The sequence below is a fragment of the Neomonachus schauinslandi genome, chromosome 4 (genome assembly GCF_002201575.2).
Source record: "Neomonachus schauinslandi chromosome 4, ASM220157v2, whole genome shotgun sequence".
Lineage (NCBI taxonomy): Eukaryota > Metazoa > Chordata > Mammalia > Carnivora > Phocidae > Neomonachus > Neomonachus schauinslandi.
Window position 1 is genome coordinate 168,538,734 of NC_058406.1, and position 18,326 is coordinate 168,557,059.

The 18,326-nt window shown below is 39.3% G+C and overlaps 1 protein-coding gene across 4 annotated transcripts in view; it reads left to right on the forward strand.

Moving 5' to 3' along the window:
• COL14A1 (collagen type XIV alpha 1 chain) overlaps positions 1-18,326 on the forward strand; it is a 211,633-nt gene that overhangs the window by 95,948 nt on the left and 97,359 nt on the right. For all 4 annotated transcript variants that reach the window (XM_021688762.1, XM_021688763.1, XM_021688765.1 and 1 more), the window contains 4 exons: positions 1,990-2,112; positions 4,657-4,806; positions 7,682-7,798; positions 15,613-15,759. In XM_021688762.1, the coding sequence (XP_021544437.1) occupies positions 1,990-2,112; positions 4,657-4,806; positions 7,682-7,798; positions 15,613-15,759 (537 nt within the window). The remainder of the gene's footprint in view (positions 1-1,989; positions 2,113-4,656; positions 4,807-7,681; positions 7,799-15,612; positions 15,760-18,326) is intronic.

Here is an 18,326-nt window from a genome sequence, read left to right on the forward strand (position 1 = left end):
CTTTTCTGACCACTCCATGCAAAGTAGCTCCCACTCTCTAAGATCTCAACCTGTTCTTTGGTTGGTGTTTTGTTGTTGTTGTTTTATCATGTTATGGCACTAATGACTACCTGATATTTTCTTGTTTACTCATGTATTTGTCTATTGTCTGTCTCCCTCCCTTGGAGAGCAGCAGCATGAGAGGCCAGAACCTCATCCATATTGTTTTCCTTTTCATGCAAAGCTCCTACGGTGCTGGGTGGCTCAGAGGGGGCATCACTCAGTGTTTGTTTTGGGTGACTTGGCCATGACAGTCAAGCAAGGAGCATACACCAAGGAACACACCATTGGTTAAAGGCACTACAAAGTCTTAGCTGTCTTCATTGCTGTGTGGTTGTCTGTACTTGCATGAACTACCTCAGAACCCAGTGGCTTCAAATAGGAACCATTTTATTCTAGTGCATGATTTTATAGGTCAGGAAATTAGACCAGGCTTGCTGGAAATTCTCCTCCATGTGGTATGGATTAAGGTCACCTGGTGGGCTGGGTTGGTCTAGAGCATCCAACACAACTTTACCCACATGTCTGGCTGGCATGTTGGTGGGGACACTTGGAAGGCTGGACTCAGCTGAGCCTCTCTCTTTCCATGTGGTCTCCGAGCCTCTCCATGTACTGTTTCCAGCAGGAGAGTCATAGTTCATACGTGATGACTCAGGACTCTAAGAGCGAGAGTTCCAAGAGGTGGAAAGTGGGAACTGTCATGATAGTTAAGGGCTATGTTTGGCCCTGGTACAGAGTCACTTCTGCTGTAGTCTGTTGGATGAGGTATTCATAGAACCCACCCAAATTCAAAGGGAGGGCCATAGCCTCCACCACTCAATGGGAGGAGGGTAAAAATCCTGCACCCATCTTTAATCCACCACAGTTACCAACCAGTTATGTATGACTGGGTGCAGAATGGCGGCAAGGCCTGAATTCTGTACTTGGGCACTTAAGTGTGACTTTTTCAAGTAAGTATACAAGCCATGAAAATTCTGTAGCTGCTGGTTTAAAATAAGCACAGTGAATTCTGTTGTTCTGAGTCAGTTTTAGATTATTTTTAACACTCAAATATTCAATGAAGTTACTGTAAACCCTGCCGCTGTAGGGAGGGAGAGAAAGGGAAGGAAGGGACGCAATGGGAAGGCAATGGGGCTCCATCTAACTGCTGCTGACCTGGGCTCAAAGATGAACTGTCGTATGTTAAAAATTAGCATAATCTGTAAAAGGCTTTCATGATGAGCAAATATATGCACTCACACAAATAAAAACCATTTAAAGACTTAAATCTTATTGCAGAGATACCACCACATACAACAATTATCTATACAGTAGAATTATTTCAAGGTGTTAGTAGATGATCTTCCTATTGTAAGCAATAGTCAACACAGCTATGTTTCATCAACAGTAACAGAAATGATGACAGTAGTATCTGTCAATATGCACAATGGTTTACAAAGGTTCTCCATATAAATGGCTTAATGTTTTAATAAAAAATTGGTAAACAATAGTATATAGTTTCGAACAACATAGGCGATATGAAGATGAAAGCAAAAAAAAATCACCAGAATCTTCCCTCCTGGAGTTACCATCATTACCATGGTGCGAGCACCCTGGATATTGCTGTACAAACATACTTTGATAGTGGAACACAGTGGTGTATAGACAGAAATGTTTCATAAACACTATTCGATTCAGTTTTACTCAAAATAAACTGAAGACAAAAGAATGAGAATGACCTTGAATGAACTACTGATCTTCACATGAAAGTGTTTCACCACAAGAATTAATTTTCTATGTATTTAATTTTTAGAACAACCATAGACTCTCAAAATCTCACTGTGTGTTTTAATACATTTTTACTTGTAAATATTTTTAACATTATGGGAAGCTAGCTTAGATTTTGTTAACAGTGTTGTTTGTAAAGATGGAAACTACACTAAACCACTGGTTTTGCTCTTCTCTGCTCAGTGCCGCCCTCTGGTCCCCAAAACTTACGAGTCTCAGAAGAATGGTATAACAGGTTGCGCATTACATGGGATCCCCCACCTTCCCCCGTAAAGGGCTATAGGATTGTCTACAAACCTGTTAGTGGTAAGTAATGCTTTGTAAAAAAATATTGTTACCATAATTAGGGATCTGAAATGGTTTTCAAGATAAGTTATTTTTGTTTTGATTTTCTATCTATCTTTACTTTTATCTTTAGTTTCGAGAAGTGGGAAGGGTCTTAACTTTTTTGAAAAAATTTTTTTTTCCTTGTATGGTTAGTTTTCCTTGTATGTATGGTTAGGCTTCTGTTATCAGAACAATGAAGTTATGACTCCACCTAAAAAAATGACTGGGCATGTTTATGAGCAGAATACATACTTGTTATGCACCTAACCTAGGTGCACCCCAGACAAGGAACCAGCCGAAGGACGTCTTGACTTGGTAGGAGTAGGAAGCTTCTATGGCTCAGTGGATATATAAGCCCTAAACATTCAGAATCTCTAATTTCTAATTCCTCTTCTATCTCTTCTTGGATTAGTAGGAAAAAGTTGGCTTACCAACTTCTTAGTCTCTTCGTTTTGGAAACTATTGGAAACTGTATAAAATTTGGAAAACTGTATAAATTTCATCAAAGCCCTAAGGTTTAAATGCTTTTCCATCAGCCTCTTAGCCACCTGGATGAGGAGATCTCTCACTCTCCTCACCTGCCACATCTTTCCATCCTGAAAGCAGGAGAATGGCGCCAACAGGGGCAATCATGGCCTTGGTCCAGATGTCTGGAGAGATGAGGCACTTGTTACACTATGAACTCCTGACATTAAGCACTTCTGTGAAGTTTAAACAGGAAACTAAAAGTAGATATTAGAGGGGTCTTGTCCGTTTTCTGGACTTGGGCCTTCAACTCTGATTATTCATAAGAAAGGGGTTCTCTAATTATGTTTACTGATTCGGCAAGAAAATTTAGAGTATTCTTTCAACCATTAAAATCCTCTTTCTGCCTTCAAAGAGCACATGAGGCTCAGTGCGTCATCTGAGATGTTGCTCTTGCCTCTGGAACACTTTTCACCTTTTTCTATTGTGTCCTATTATCCAGGTCCATACAAGTAAAACACCCCCACCTCCAATTTCTCCAGACATCTCTACGAACTGAAAATAAAATAGCAAGAATATACCATGGATGCACTGGCTTGCTCAAGACTGACTCTTTGTGATCCATCACCAATTTTGTGGTTGCTTTTCTTTAGGCCTGAAGCATGTGTTAATTCATAAAACAGCCTTGCTAGATTCGTTCTTTGGACCATTTTGTAAATATTTATCAGATGTTCTGAGGGAAAACAGCTTTGTTTTAGGCCGGTGATTTTCAATTGATGCAATTTTGCAGCCCAACAGAGAGATTTTTGATTGCTACAACTTGGGAGGATGAGGGGTTGCTATGGGCATCTGACAGGTACTGTTAAGCATCGTACGAGTCACAGTACCTCCCCCTGCCCCCTGCCATCCCAGAATTAAGAATTATCCAGCCCAAAATGTCCATAGCCCTGAGGTTGAGAAATCTTGCTCTAAGTTAAGTGGGAGAATTGTATGTGGTCGTTTGAGTTAACATTTTCGTGCATGAGGGGGCGCCTGGGTGGCTCAGTCGTTAAGCGTCTGCCTTCGGCTCAGGTCATGATCCCAGGGTCCTGGGATCGAGCCCCGCATCGGGCTCCTTGTTCCGCGGGGAGCCTGCTTCTCCCTCTCCCACTCCCCCTGCCTGTGTTCCCTCTCTCGCTGTCTCGCTCGCTCTATCAAATAAATAAATAAAATCTTTAAAAAAAAAAAAAAAAGATTTTCGTGCATGAGAAAATCACTACTGAGATAACATGCACATATAGAAATATATAAATACGTTGTTGGGAGGGGGTTCTGAAGTAAAGTAAGGAGTATTTTAGGAACTTGTTAGTAACTCAGAACTCTTAAAGTGTGAGCACAGATGGGAAAATGCAGGAGGTAAATAAGTTTGTGTAGGAATGTTTTTAATGCTAAATCAAAGACTCCACTGGGCTGAAAAAGAGGTGAAAATGTAAAGACACCGAAGACCCAACTGGTCAAGGGCCTTGGGATAATAGTGTCATCTGTCTGTTCTTAAAAATGCCCAGAGGAGGGGATAGGACTGGTAATGGTAACATTTGTGCTGGACCCCCATGTGGCAAGGTACAGCACAGTGTCCAACGTAAAATCTGCTCCTCCTGTCTCTTGCAGGCCTGCTGGGACAAGGCTGGGTGTCTGAGAAGGGACAATTGAGAATGACTTCTTTAGTTTGGCAAGTGCCCCAAAGCCTACAAAGCCTGTGGCGGGATGTAGTCGCTCCACTGTGACAGCCTTACAATGTGGTAGATGGTGGATTGTGAGGTGGACCAGCTTCTCTGAATAAGCACTAGGGAAAGAACTGTATTTGAGGGAAAGGACTAGATCCCTAAAAAGAGCCCTAGCCTGGTAATCAGGTATGTCCGTCTCAGAGCCAGATGGGGCTAGGTTCAAAACCCAGCTCTGCTGTTTGTCTTCTACGTAATCCTGGGCAACTGAAACACAGTCAAACCAGTACAATTCCCGTCAGGAGTGTTCCCATTTTTCCATATTCTGGTGTAACTGAAATCACTCTTTCTCCCTTAGTTGCTGGCCCGACCCTGGAAACTTTTGTGGGAGCTGACATTAACACCATTCTTATCACAAACCTCCTCAGCGGAATGGACTACAATGTGAAAATATTTGCCTCCCAGGCCTCAGGCTTCAGCGACGCTCTGACGGGCGTGGTGAAAACATGTAAGACTGATGTCCCGTTGACTCAGCCCCTGCATGTGGTTTTGCTGCTTTGTTTTCACTGTAACTCAACTCCTGCTTCAACTTGGCGGTTGGTTTTTATTTTCCTCAGCATTGCCCTTTCTGGATGGTGTTTCATGGAAAGAAAAGTGCACTCCTCACTCAGGGCTGTGTAGTGCAGCGTCCTGGTTGGCAGGCTGAACATCAGAACCTGGCATTCAAATATACTTGATGGTGGTGGATAGGATTTCCTTCTGGAAAGTCTTTGTTGGCATTTTTCATATTAGGTGAAATTTTCCAACCAGCCTGTAGCCTGACATGGCCAATGCCAGTCAAAGTTGGGCCGGAGGGGGTTGGGGGTGGGGGAGGTTTGCCTTTTCTCAAAGTCTTTGCCCCTCCCCCCTTATGTGAACACACACACACACACACACACACACTTGCCACCCATAAAAGATACAAAAAGGACTTTCTTCTGTACCGTTTAAGGGTTTTCATGCTCTCTGCACACCATCTGGGACTTCTCATTGGCATATACCACTTCCAGACAGCCATGGTATAAGGCAATGTTTTCCAAACTCCAGCACGTATGTTCCATATTCCTCATGTTTGTTATCCTTCCACACCATCTGTTTAATATATTTCTTTAAATCGACTTACAATTTTTTTAACTTAAATACTTTTCAAAACCCACGTAATTATCCTAATACACATTAAAGATAATACATAAATAATGAAAATAAACATGGTGTGGCTGTATGCTAATTAAAATCATGCTGAGTGCTCTCAGCTGTGCGAGCCCCACACCTGAGAAGAATAGTCAAAAGTAGAAGTCTTAAATCTGCCACTTATTGGCTGTTATCTTGAGCAAATGACTTAACTTCTCTGAGCTCCAGTTTTCTCAACTCTAAAATGAAGATAATAGGCTAATTGTGAGGCTTGCAGAAATAATGGGTAAAATGTCTGCCCTATGGCAAGCACTAGTGAATAACCATTATTATTATTGTAATAATTGTGCTTTATACCCTTAGCCCATAAGTCACTGTCATCCCTCATCAAATAATTTATCTGATGAATAGAATGTTGCAAGAATGGGGCATATATTAAACCAGACCCCAAGCCACCTATATTTGGCCACCTACATGTTAGATAGGGCCAGGCTTTTCACTAGAGGAGGCTTCCTGAATCTTTTTGTATGGATTATTTTAAGACCTTAAAGGCTGGATTACAAATCAATTTAATCTCAAAAGCAATAGTCTGCCTTCAACAGATCTAGGAAGATGTTGGCCTGTGGTTCTGATCTCGTACTTGGCTGGTGCCGTGATACCATTCTGGGCACCAGGGTAACCTCCAAGGGATTTTCCTGTTGTTCTATTATAGCAATCCCACTGTCCTGCCTTAGGAGCACCCTAGACTCTCCTGCACATTTTCCCTCCCCCTCTCTTCCCTTCACTGGCTTATCTTCATTTTCCTCTCTAGATCACTCTTTCTCTCAGGGCCACTTTTTCTGTCGCTGTGATTTTTTTATTGGCCTCTCTTCTCCATGCTCTGTCTTGTCTCTTTCTATCCTCTTTTCTCTGCTTCCCTTCTTCTTCTGTCCCATTCCTCTTCTCTCCTTCAATAAATATGTTGGGTATTCCAAATATATCTTAAAAGAGAGTATTGAATTGTTTTATATTCTGTCCTTAAAGTAAAAATTAGATGGGCTTTTTATTTGTTTTCTCTCTTTCTCCCAAGCAGAGTAAAAGCCCATACAATGCAAATAAATTAATTTAAGGAGTTTGTTAAATTTAGTGTGGTGACATAAATCATCAATGATTTCCTTTTTTTTTTTATGGAACAAGAGGGCTTATTTATTCAGCATTGGGAAAAGAGGTCTTCTCTCTAATTTAACAGAAAGGAACAATGTGAAGATGTAAATTTTGATTAGGCAAGATTATTTTTACCATCTTGAAAAATAATTTTAAACTATTTTTGTGATATAAGGTAGCGAAAACAGAGGGAAAAACAAGAGAAAATGATGTGGACAAAAGTCAGAGGTCATTAGAGAAAGTAAATATTAATTTTCTACTTTTTCTGCTTGAGTCTAAGTGATAAACACCACATACTTACTCCTTTCTTGTATTGGAGAAACACTATTTTTATTGCTTCCCCCAGATAACCTTTCTGTGAATCATTTTTGTATATCATTTTGTATTATATCATTGAGCTTTATCAGAGGCAGATTTTTCAGTTATTACCATTCTCAGGTACATCTGCAGTTTGGGACTTAGTTCTGCGATGAATAGGAATCTGTGTATTTGTTTTTTATAATTTTTAATGTGTTAAATCTTTCATTTTTACATTTTCAAAAATGTGTTCACCTCCTTCAATCACGTCTTTGAAGGCCAGTCCTTATGAAACTGCTCTTGTTTGAGTAAGACTTCCCTTTTGTCAATTTTCTTGTCCCTTTTATTGAAGCCAAGGCCATCCTTCAGTGGTTGATAAGTGCATATTGTATTTAATTTTTTAATAAAAGTATTATATATTAATTGTGGAGTATTTAAGAAAACACAAATAAATAAAGAGGGAAGATTAAAAATCACTCAGAATTTCATCCTCCATTACATCTGGTCTTTTCCCTGTGAACAGATATTTCCTTTTTTGTTTACAAGTATCAAACAGACCATATCATCCATAATGTTTTGCACCTGCTCTTTCCAGTAATAAAATAGTTATCTTTTGTGCACTAATTTATTGAGTTGATGGATTTCCCACCACTGGCTATGGGAATTCTAATTCTTTGAATTGGAATTTTATTGTGTTAAGGTTCACTTCAGGCTTGGGGACATTTATGGCATTGTCTGCAGTGTGACGTAGGTATGTTTCTATTTCATTCTAGTGTTCTTGGGTGTGACCAGTCTTCAAGCAGACCAGATTCAAATGACCAGCTTGTGTGCTCGGTGGCAGGTGCATCGTCATGCCACCGCCTATAGGGTGGTTATAGAATCACTCCAGGGTAAGTGCAAGCCTGATTTTGTCAGGCACTCATGTACTTGGTTCTGTGTAAATCTCTGTGGACAACATGTACGTAACATTAGACCAGAGCCCTCTTCTTGAGGAGACAACGTTATATTATGGATCCTGCAGGATATGGAGTCAAAATGGCTAGTTAAGCCAATTCTTTTTTTTCTTTTTTTTTTTTTTAAGATTTTATTTATTTATTTGACAGAGAGAGAGAGATAGCGAGAGCAGGAACACAAGCAGGGGGAGCGGGAGAGGGAGAAGCAGGCTTCCTGCCGAGCAGGGAGCCCGATGTGGGACTCGATCCCAGGACCCTGGGATCATGACCTGAGCCGAAGGCAGACACTTAACGACTGAGCCACCCAGGCGCCCGATCTGATTTATATTATCAGTAGAAAAGATATGTCTTGTTATTTGGGGGAGACTCTAGGAGACACTGGAGAATCCCAAGTGATTCTTCTAATCTTTCAAATTCAGTAATAAAATTGGTAAAAAAAAAAAAATTCTTTCTGGACAAATGATCATGGTTTTCTCATTTTAAAAAGCAGGAGCTAATTTTGGGGGTCTGAATGGGACTAGGTTTAGTAGCCCATATCTTGGGTATAACTACATCCAAAGTGCAGAAATTTCACTTTTGGTCTAATCCAGAGAGTGGAAAGCACAGATTAGTAGAGCGGTGAGGGCATTTGGAAATACGGGGAGAATGTGAGAATAGAACATAAGCAACACGAGAAGAGACTCCTGCCAACCCCAGCCAAGACAGTGTCTCAACAGACATGCTAAGCCACTAATTCCTTGATCCCCTGTGTGTGATCCTATAAGGATCCCTTTAGCCTGGCATGACTAAACATATGGGAGTGGCTTTATTCTGGAATAAACAGTGAGTAAGGAAAAGTCAGGACAAGTTATAAGGATTTCATGGTTGTATTTAATATGATTTATGGGATGTTTAAGCAAAAGCACATGAAAGCCATGCAATTGTTTGAGAAACAAGTATAAAATCTTGAGGAGTTATGTTTCATATATCTTTATAAAATGAGTTAATTCACATTTTCATATAGAAAGGTTGATATTTAGTGGTATTTGTTAGGCTTTTAAAAAAATACTGAGGATAAAAATCACACTCCCAAACTATCCCACAATTTTTTTTTAACCTTTTATATCATTTAAGAAGTTGAGATGAAGGGACATAGGCTCCTATGGATATTCATTGTCTTTCATAAAAATTATATAGACTGACAAAAAGATATATCAAAACTGGCTTTATTAATGGAATTAGTGAGCTCCATAGTCTTTTTTAAATTAAATATCTTTAGCATATTTGCAAACTAGCACTGGGATTTTTATCAGAAAATAGGGGATGGATGTGTCTGATAACACTGACCTGGTAGTCTAAAACCTCAAAAAGCTCTTTCTGAAGCCAAGACCTTTGTTAGCAAAAAAAATATGAGTCTACATTTCCTTCTTATCTTCAAGAGAAGTTAACTTGTACTCCCTCAGTATTGTTTCCAGGATTCCAAATACCTCTTCAACTGAGCCTTGATAGCCTCAATTAAACAAGAATGAACAAAGTGTTGCTCAATTGATTTTTCATCAACATTTATAGCTGGGAGATTTATGAGCCCAATTAGCTTACATCTCATTCATCCAGTTGTTTAACTGAATAATATTAATTAACAGACAGCAACAGTTTCTAATTCACAGCCTCAAAGAGGAGTGTTGGGGTGGGGAGGGAGCGTGAGGATAGCAGTAGGGAGTATGTTTATTTTAATATATAGTTTAGATCAAGTCATAGTCTTCCTACTCTATAGAGTAGGGAAGAATTAGGTTGCGTTTCTTTTCTTTTTTTAGCACTTTGACCTCCTTCACTGATTTCTCCTACACACCCCCCACCCTAACTCCTGCCCCTGGCATCCAGGAATCTGTTCTCTGTATCTATGAGCTTGATTTCAGGTTGAGTTCCTTTATTTTACAAAGAAATGCAACCGTTACCCTGATTGGTGCCTTTGAAGGACTCTGGTCAGATGCAGATTCTTCCATAGGCAGATGGTTTCAAAGCCCCCTTTGTTTTAACTTTGGAATATCTCCCATTGGCTACATATGCTGCCTGTGCAGAAATTTTAGTCCTTCCACCCAAGAGGCGATACTAGAGAGAAGTGGGATCTAATTCCTCCATGTGATAGAGAAAAGCTTTGTCCCAGAGTGACCTATTTTTTAATGTTTCTGACCAATTCCTACTGTTTGACAAGTAATTTTTTTCAGTTGTTTTTCTCTTTTTTTTTTAAATTTTATTTTATTATGTTATGCTAATCACCATACATTACATCATTAGTTTTTGATGTAGTATAGTCCCCATGGTCTGGTCGTGTGCATTTGTATTCTGAGATGAAGTCAGTGGAGAGGCCTCTGTTTTAACCATAATTGCTAGTCAACTTCTCTGGGCTTCAGTTTCTCTAAAATTACTTTTTTTTTTGAGGCTTTTATCTGGGGTTATACCTATAAATTTCCAAGGTTTTTGTGAATAAAGTAGTCAGGCTGTATCATTCAGGTTTGTTTGTAAATGCTAGAAATGCAGATAAAAGGAACTTAAGCAAAGGGTCAATTAATTGACTAATATACTGGGAAGTTTGGAAGTGTCTAGCACCAGGCACATCTGGATCTAAGTGTTCAAACAATGCCATCAAGACCAAGTCTTGCTCTCTTCTGCTCTGTGCTTATGCTCAGCCAGATTCTTTGAGTTGGCGCCAGTCCGATCCAGAATGACATCCTCCCAGCTAAGAGCTTAACCAGTCTGAGTGAAAAGAGAGCTTCTCTTTCTCAATAATTCCAACAAAAGTCCAGGAACTGAGTCATATTGGCTTGGCTTGGGTCACATGCCCCTAAATCTGTCATTGAGTTCAAGGGCATGAAATAAACTGGTCAAACTTGGTTGCCTCCCATCTCTGTATCTGGAGGAGAGGAGGGTTGTTATTCAGTTCTTCCCAAATCATAAAGACCAAGAGTAGGGAAGAACAGATTCAAAGAAAGAGGGAATAGATGCAAACCAGGCAAAAACAACAGATGTCCTCTACTCATATAAATATTATGACTTTTTTTATAGCCAAGAAGAAAAAAAAAAAAAAAGATTACCAGAAGGATGAGGTCCTCTCAGGAGAGACTGAAATAAATCTGTGTTTGAGTCACTCATCCCCTTGCCAAATTAAAATTGTAGGCTTTTGGGGCGCCTGGGTGGCTCAGTCATTAAGCGTCTGCCTTCGGCTCAGGTCCTGATCCCAGGGTCCTGGGATCGAGTCCCACATCGGGCTCCCTGCTCTGCGGGAAGCCTGCTTCTCCCTCTCCCGCTCCCCCTGCTTGTGTTCCTGCTCTCGCTATGTCTCTCTCTGTCAAAAAAATAAATAAAATCTTAAAAAAAAAAAAATTGTAGGCTTTTGGTTAATGGTAGGACAGACCAAAGTCAGCGACTTTTGGTTGGTCTTGGGTGGCTCAGAACCCCATGAGAGCCTCCATTAGTTCTGTAGGTGCTCTGGGATTCTGTCTCTCTCTCCAGCTATTTTTGAGTTGACTTAGCACCTAACGTTGGGTATAGCATTTCCCTTTAGGTTCACGTATTTAGATTCTACATGGTCCCAAATACTTTATTCCCTTCCTAATCTCCATAACTTGGTGAATTTCTTTCTAGACTGCTTAAGGAAGGTTTCAAAGGACGTTCAACTTGTCTTCTGTCTTTTGGTGTTGAAATGCCAGTTTTGCGGTATCATTGACAAACAGAATGGGCAGCATAGTGGAGAGCCTACCTTACCAGACACCAGACCCAAAGCAAAAGATCATATGAAACAAAACATATTTTCAAGATTAAACTTTTTGAAGCAGTGACATTATGATTGCTGGTCAGGGTATTTGAGAGACCTGGGGATTGGAAGCATTGATATCATAAAATGCCAGCAGAGTATTCTGGATCCTGGATATTCTTTGCTTGTGGATCTCAGTAAGTACTCATAGGACATTTTGGTGAGTCAAGCTGATGGCATCGTTATCAGCAGAATAATAACCCAGACGATATATTCAGCCTTGCTTCATGAGAATGAAGGCACAAAGACAGAATTTCTTCCCCTTTTCCAAAAAAATAAATTAACTCCCTGCTTTTGGCACAAGGGGTTGAGGAAATTAGTCATCATTTGATCAGTTTGAATGTTTTCCTTTAAGGCAAAGCCAGTAGACCTAAATCACACATGCCAAAAGCAACATGGATACATCCCCATTCATGTAACCCCTCTTTGCTATTATTGGGAATTAAAGCAATACTGTTTCCCAATAATTTTACAGTGCTTGTTCCAGTTTTCCAATGTTTTGAGATTTTTTTTGTTGTTGTTTTAGCAGTAAAATCCATTTATATTCTATTGTCGAGGGTCTATAAAGTGTATGAGTATCCACTAGAAATAGAGATGATAGAGAAACACTTTCTAGAATTGATTCCTGGAGAGTTCCTGGAAGCTTTTATGGAGATGGATTAATATCCATGCCATAGGATGTTTGTTTTACAGATGACTCACAAAAGCTTGCAAGAGGATCCAAAGTTGTGGGTAAAGGTTAGAAAGAAGCAGTTTGTGTGGGGTCTTGAGCCTGGGAACCACAGACTGAACTTGGACGTGAGCAAAGCAGAGTGCAGAGTTTATAAACATTTTCTTACTATCAAATTCCTGTCATAGCGAGATACAATTTCACAAACACCTGAACAACTCTTTTTTTATTTCATCATTTGATAATATATATGATAAGAAAATTTTTGAAGTAGACCTTAATTCATTCTGAACAAATATATTACTAAAGATTATATAAATTTCACTTTTGAGACTCCTTTATATTTTCAATCATAAAAATAAATTTCAAATTCCATTTAACAAGTAGCTTTAATTTATTTATATTTTTAAAAACCTTATTTATATTTTTTAAAAAAGGATTTTGTCCAGACAAATTTTAAATGACATATGTCATGTTTGTTCTGATATATGTGTGTTGTAATAGATGTATGTTTTGTTCCAAAATACATTAAAATATAGATTGAAATTTAATAGGTATTATATATTCAAAATAGAAAAATTACTATTTGACATTTTTTGTATTTTGTACTGTTCTGTTTTTAAGTTTTCTATATTTTGTTTATATTTAATAATCTGCAACTAACACTTTGAAGGAGTTCTTTTGAACCACTAAATAATATATGTAATGTATTCAATCAATGTAGTTTTTAACACAGGTTTTTAAATTCCTAGAAATAAAGCTAGATAAGGCATTAAGTAGACTGATACAGCTTATGGGTGAAATAAAGCTCAATCTAGAGCTTTTTAAATAATTGTCTTTTCACAGTAGCAGTGAGTGATTTTTTCCTTTTAACCAATTATCCACACGGTAAAAAAAAAAAAAAAAAAAAAAAAACACTCTATGCCAATGAAGAAAATCAGTTTGAAACCCTTCAGTAATTAAAGCTGCCAAAGGAGGCAGCTTTATCCAGTGAAGAAATAAAGCACTGAACCATAAGGGATCCTCTTCCGATCTCTGCCAGATATCACATTTGCTTAATTTCATATGCACTCCGCAGATCTCAAACTGCTTTATTTAGAAAAACCACACATGTAACTTCCACTGTTTTGTGATATATTAGTGGAAATTAAAGCAGCATCCTCTGAAACTGTGATTTAGAGTTCTGAATTTAATTTCAGTTCTGCTACTTAGCATATGGACTTGATTAGGAGACTAACTTTTTTGGCCTTCAGTTTCTTATCTTTAGATTGAGGATAATTATACATCTTATAAGGATCAAATGAGTCGATCCACATAAAATCTTTAGAATAGTGCCTGGCACATGACAAAAGCTCATTAAATATTGGTTATGATCATTCTTGTTGTTGTTTTATGAAATACAAAGCACAGAACCTGGCACACAGTAAGCCCTCAGAAAATGATGAATATCATTAATCCAAGTACCCTAGACTCCAGACCCAAGAGCCAGTACTAACTTCTCCAGGAAGGCAAAGCCATCTTGCTCTGAATATGGGAATGAAGAAATAGCCAACAGTTAAACTGGGTCTACTAGGTTCTTTGTGCTTCTGCCATGGTGGAGACAAGAAAGAGAAGGTCCTTTGTGGAGATGACTGTATATGGCTGTGTTTTTGGTAGAACCAAAAGAACTTTGGAACCAGGAGTTGGAAAATAGTTCTACAGAATGTAGAGCCCTAAGCCACAGAAGCACCATGTTTTACTTACTCAGTTATGATTTTGAAAGAAGGGAAAATGATTTTCAGAGTGGATCCAGCCTCCTCTGAACTTCCTAGGAGTCTTCATTGCCATTAAAAGAAATCATGAGTGTCAGTTACAAATGAATGCTGAGAGGTAGGAAATTGGGCATTATGGGGACTTCCTGACTGTCTCAGCGCCACTCCAAACTCTTTTTTTTTTAAGATTTTTTTTTTAAATTTATCCATTTGAGAGAGAGAGAATGAGAGAGAGAGCACAAGAGGGGGAAGATCAGAGGGAGAAGCAGACTCCCCACTGAGCAGGGAGCCCAGTGCGGGACTCGATCCCTGGACTCCAGGATCATGACCTGAGCTGAAGGCAGTTGCTTAGCCAACTGAGCCACCCAGGTGCCCCACCACTCCAAACCCTTGCTTGCATTTGTGGCTGTTCTGAAAATAACCTGGACCTGTGGATGAAGCTTCTGAGACCCTGGAAGCACACCTCTTCATCCACAGGCATAAGGACTGCCTAGAGTTCTATAATCCTAACTCAATACCTATATTTTTATTTTTATTTTTTTAAGTAAGCTCCACACCCAGTGTGGGGCTTGAACTCACCACCCTAGGAGTAAGAGTTGCATGTTCTTCTGACTGAGCCAACCAGGCACCCCAACATATCTATATTTTTAGGCCACTGGCAGGAAGGGCATCTTGTTGCATGGTAGAAAATTGTATGGGGCCAAAAGGATGTGTCTTTTTGTCAATTTGTAATTGGTTGGCTGTGTTCTGGAGATTCATGTTGATAAAAGAATATTCTAATTTTTTTTTTTTAAAGATTTTATTTATTTATTTGAGCCAGAGAGAATGAGAGAGAGAGAGAGAGAGAGAGAGAGAGAGAGAGCACATGAGAGGGGGGAGGGTCGGAGGGAGAAGCAGGCTCTCCGCCGAGCAGGGAGCCCGATGCGGGACTCGATCCCGTGACTCCAGGATCATGACCTGAGCCGAAAGCAGTCGCTTAACCAACTGAGCCACCCAGACGCCCTAAAGATTTTATTTATTTATTTTTTAGAGAGCGAGCGAGAGAGAAACAGCATGAGAGGGGAGAGGGTCAGAGGGAGAAGCAGGCTCCCCGCTGAGCCAGGAGCCCGATGTGGGACTCGATCCCAGGACCCTGGGATCATGACCTGAGCCGAAGGCAGACGCTTAACCATCTGAGCCACCCAGGCGCCCCTAGAATATTCTAATTTTTAAAAAGTAAATATGCTCACCTCCCCACCTGTCCAAAAGATCAATTATGACATGTACACACAATTATATATGCTAATAATTTCCCATTAAAGCGTTGATCTCAGGAGTCTTTTATTCTCATTTTTGAACATAATGAAAATGTGATTTTCAATTATAAAAAAAAAAAATCAGTGAATGTATTAACTCTTTAGAAAAAGGTACAGTACCTAAACAAGTATATTCAATCTGAAGTTATCTGATTAGGCCATGCATATTAGGCATTTTAGAAGCAAATCATCTACTGATAACTGTTTTTAAAAATTTCATGCATGTATGTTTTGTTTTATTATAGACACAAAAAAGCAAGAATCCACTGTGGGTGGAGGGACAACCAGGCATTGCTTCTATGGACTTCAGCCTGATTCAGAATATAAAATCAGTGTTTACACAAAGCTTCAGGAGATCGAGGGACCCAGTGTGAGCATAATGGAAAAAACACGTAAGTCAAGTGTGTCCTCTCCGATCCCTGTCTCCATGGACAAATAGTATTTTATGCATCCTGTTTTGGTTCAAAAACTTTATTCCATTTAGAGAAATGTTAGCTATTGCTGCCCAGGAATACCTGTAATTCAAGTTTTCTTCCTCTTCTCCAGTCCCATAATTCACTGCATGTGGCCCACTGATGTCATCTGTATGGGGTTTTTTCCATCCTCCATATGTTTCACAAAGGACTGTAAGGCCATATGATAGCAAAGTGCTTGAAACAATGACCTTTTTTGTGATCTATATCCATAAGGAACGTTTGTGGTATGCAGAGTGTGAAATGAAGTTTAAGGCCCGGGTCCTGACATTCAAACAATGGCATGTTACCACAGCTATGAGGTGGGAATGGAGCCAAGATGTTCCAAATGGCTGACCCTCAAGTTATTGCCTACTTAAGAGGCTCATGCACTTTTTCCAAGTTGGCTGCAGATCTGATGTGCTGAAGGGAAACGGAAAGTATAAAATTAAAACAAAACACTTTTTACATGTTCTAAAGACCAAGGAGAGTGTCAACTTCTTGGAATGGCTTTTAATCAAGGATTTCTGATGTAAAGGCACAAACATGAAAATTGTAGTGAATTCTGGGGAAATTTGTGTACTTAACTCAGTATCTTGAACTTAGACTCAAAGTCCCTGAGGATTTTGTATCTGAATAGGTGGTGGGCATGGGTTTTCTTGGTAGCCCCTCTATCTTATATCTGACATTTGGAAAGTTCTGTCTATGTATAGGTCTTCCAGTTCATCTGGCACAGGCAGGAAGAAATCATCAGCAATGTGTGACCTTTAAAAACAGATGGTGAAAGTATAATAAATGGCATCATCCAATTTTTTTCTAATATGAAGATTTTATTTCTTAACACTAAAATATTCCACATTTTATATTGCATATATAGTTTTAAGGTATAGTCTATATATCGTAAAATTCACCTATTTTAAATGTACAATTCAATGATTTAAAGAGTTGTATAGTCATTACCACAATCCAATTTTAGAACATTTCCATCAACCCAAAGAGTTCTTTCATACTCATTCACACTCCTCTGTCCCATCTTCAGTCCCAGGCTATTTGCTTTCTTTTCTTTTCTTTTCTGTTTTTTTTTTTAAGATTTTATTTATTTATTTGAAAGAGAGAGAGTGATTTTTTTTTAAGATTTTATTTACTTATTTTACAGAGAGAGACACAGCGAGAGAGGGAACATAAGCTGGGGAGTGGGAGAGGGAGAAGCAGGCTTCCCATGGAGCAGGGAGCCCAACGCAGGGCTTGATCCCAGGACCCTGGGGTCATGAGCTGAGCCGAAGGCAGACGCTTAACAACTGAGCCACCCAGGCACCCCTGCTTTCTTTTCTTATACATTTATCTTTTCTGGACATTTCAAAGGTGCATCTGGCATCTTTCACTTACCGTATGTTTTTGAGCTTATTCATGTTGTAGGATGTATCAATAGTATGTTTCTTTTTATGGCTGATTAGAATTCTATTTTATAGTTAGAGGATCATATAATTTTGAAGTTACTAGGGACCTGATGGTGCACAAGATTTTGAGTCAAACAGCCTTCTTTGGGACCCTTTCTAACATGGTGGCCTTGGGCAGTTCCACATCTCTGAGCTTCTTTTTGCTCAGCAGTAAAAATTAAACACTTGTTCTCTTAACCCCATGTGGTGGTGGTAAAGATCCAAGAGAACCTGTTGAGGAACTTTTCTACCCATATCTTACTGAACAGGTATTCTATATCACCATGGCTGTCTTCTTAGAAGTCACAAACTGATGGCCACGGGGTAGATATCACCGTGAAATAGGTTTTCTCTGAGCCATACATTTTTTTCCCAGGCTTTAAAGAATCTGTTGAAAGTTCGAAAGATTTGACAACCCAGGACACACATATCATGGTGCCAATCTGCTGAGACCAACTCCTATCTCTTTTATACAGTATATGTGCTCTCAAGTTTGTTCCTTGTTAATGTGTAGGCTAGTCCTTTGCTCATTTTCATTACTTGCTGACCTTTAAAAATATTTTGGGTTTGTGATCCCTGGTCTACTTCAACGTCCCCTAACCTTAACTCCACAAGTATTAACTACCAGCCCAGGGTTAATTTGGATAGCTCTGTTTGATGTGCTTCCCTTATGTTGGGGATATCTGTATTCTTGTAGCTTCTACCCACTGGCTCTAGTTCACCTTTCTGAATCAATGCAGATCAAGATTGCTCCCTCTTCTATGGGACAGCCCCTCACATATTGAAGACAGGGACCATCTGTATGCCACATAGAGGATATAAACATATATCACCAGTTCACTGTGGTTCTTCCTACCCAAAAGAGTCTTTGGCCAGATGTTCTGCCCAAACATATTGATCTGTCTGCCATTGCTTCTCATTGATTTGGTTCTTAGGACTTAGAACTTAGGATATGCCTCAATTTCCCACAATAAAGAAGGTGGACAATTATAAAGTTGACCCACTACTTCCACAGATTTTAAGATAAATACATCTGGCTTTAGAAGCATTTTATGGTGCTTTCAAGAAAGT